Below are 1,576 nucleotides of genomic sequence, written 5' to 3' on the forward strand. Positions count from 1 at the left end.
CGCCCCCCACAGTGACCACTCAGAGTCTCCCACAGAGTGAGTGCTCCATACATATTCATGAGTTAGTGAATCAGAGAAAACGGTGCCTTTTCAGGTCAGTCTGAGCTCATCTAGAGAAGAACTGGGCAGCTGGTAGTCACCTGGTCACTGGACAGTAAGGCACTGAAGGGTCTCTGTTCTCCAAGCAAATATGACCTTGTGACCTTGACTTGCTTCCTCTCGTGCCTCACACTGGCTCTCGGCTCTCTGTCCCATGTCACCCAGCTCAGGGCCATGTCACCCCACGGAAATGGAAACCTCTCAATGATGCCTTTGCAGGAATTTGTGCTGGAGGGATTTGCTGGTGGTCTGGAGACCCAGGCCTGGCTCTTCGCTATGTTCCTGGTCCTGTATGTGGTGGCCGTCCTGGGGAACCTCACCATGATTGTGGTCATCACCCTGGATGCCCGGCTGCACTCCCCAATGTACTTCTTCCTCAAGAACCTCTCCTTCCTGGACTTGTGCTACTCATCTGTCATTGCTCCCAAGGCCTTGGCCAACTTCATGTCCTCTACCAAGGTCATCACTTTTGCAGGATGTGCCACCCAGTTCTTCTTCTTCTCCATGCTGGGCACCACTGAGACTTTCCTCTTGGCCGTGATGGCCTATGACCGCTTCATGGCTGTCTGCAGGCCCTTGCACTACCCCACCACCATGTGTCCCTCTGCATGTGCCTGCCTGGTGCTGGGCTCCTACTGTGCAGGCTGCCTCAACTCTGGGGTGCAGACTGTACTCACATTCAGCCTCCCGTTCTGCAGCTCCAACCACATCGACCACTTCTTCTGTGATGTGATCCCCCTGCTACAGCTCACTTGTACCAACACAGCCAACAACAAGCTGGTCTTGTTTGCTATCTGTGGCCTCATCATCGTGGCCACCACACTCGTGGTCCTCACCTCCTATGGCTACATCTCAGTGACCATTCTGAGGATGCGCTCAGGAGCAGGGAGACACAAGCTCTTCTCCACCTGTGGCTCCCACATGACAGCCGTGTCCCTCTTTTATGGGACCCTTTTTGTCATGTATGCCCAGCCGGGAGCAGTGGAGTCCATGCAGCAGGGCAAGGTGGTCTCTGTCTTCTACACCCTGGTCATCCCAATGCTCAACCCTCTCATCTATAGTCTGAGAAACAAGGACGTGAAGGATGCCCTGCGGAGGTGGGGCCAGAAGCACACAGCCATGTGAAGGAGGGAGGCCAGAGAGACAGAGTGTCCTGATGGCTGGACAAGAGGGCTTTGGGGGAGGCACTGGGTTTGGTTTGAGAAATTCATTGTTTCCTCATCTAATTCATTCTTTCATCCAGCATTTCATTCAGTCCTTCCTGGAAGCACATCATGGACCACAAACTACAAGTGTGAGATGCAGAGATAAATAAGGCATGTTCTTTGCCACCAAAAAACTAATGGCCCATGATGGGGCGAGACCCTAAACTTGAAGTTTGCACAACATAGTGGGCAGAGTCATGAACAGAGAGTCTTTGAGGCAGGGTACAGGTCCCAATTAAACATCTATCACTGAAGGTATGTGGACTAGACAA

At 52.7% G+C, this 1,576-nt stretch overlaps 1 protein-coding gene across 1 annotated transcript; it reads left to right on the forward strand.

Moving 5' to 3' along the window:
- The first annotated feature begins 273 nt into the window (after positions 1-273).
- LOC130859104 (olfactory receptor 12-like) lies at positions 274-1,224 on the forward strand. The gene has a single exon (XM_057746421.1). The coding sequence runs from the start codon at positions 274-276 to the stop codon at positions 1,222-1,224; it is 951 nt and encodes a 316-aa protein (XP_057602404.1).
- The last annotated feature ends 352 nt before the right edge of the window (positions 1,225-1,576 follow it).

The sequence above is a fragment of the Hippopotamus amphibius genome, chromosome 8 (genome assembly GCF_030028045.1).
Source record: "Hippopotamus amphibius kiboko isolate mHipAmp2 chromosome 8, mHipAmp2.hap2, whole genome shotgun sequence".
NCBI classification, from domain to species: Eukaryota; Metazoa; Chordata; class Mammalia; order Artiodactyla; family Hippopotamidae; genus Hippopotamus; species Hippopotamus amphibius.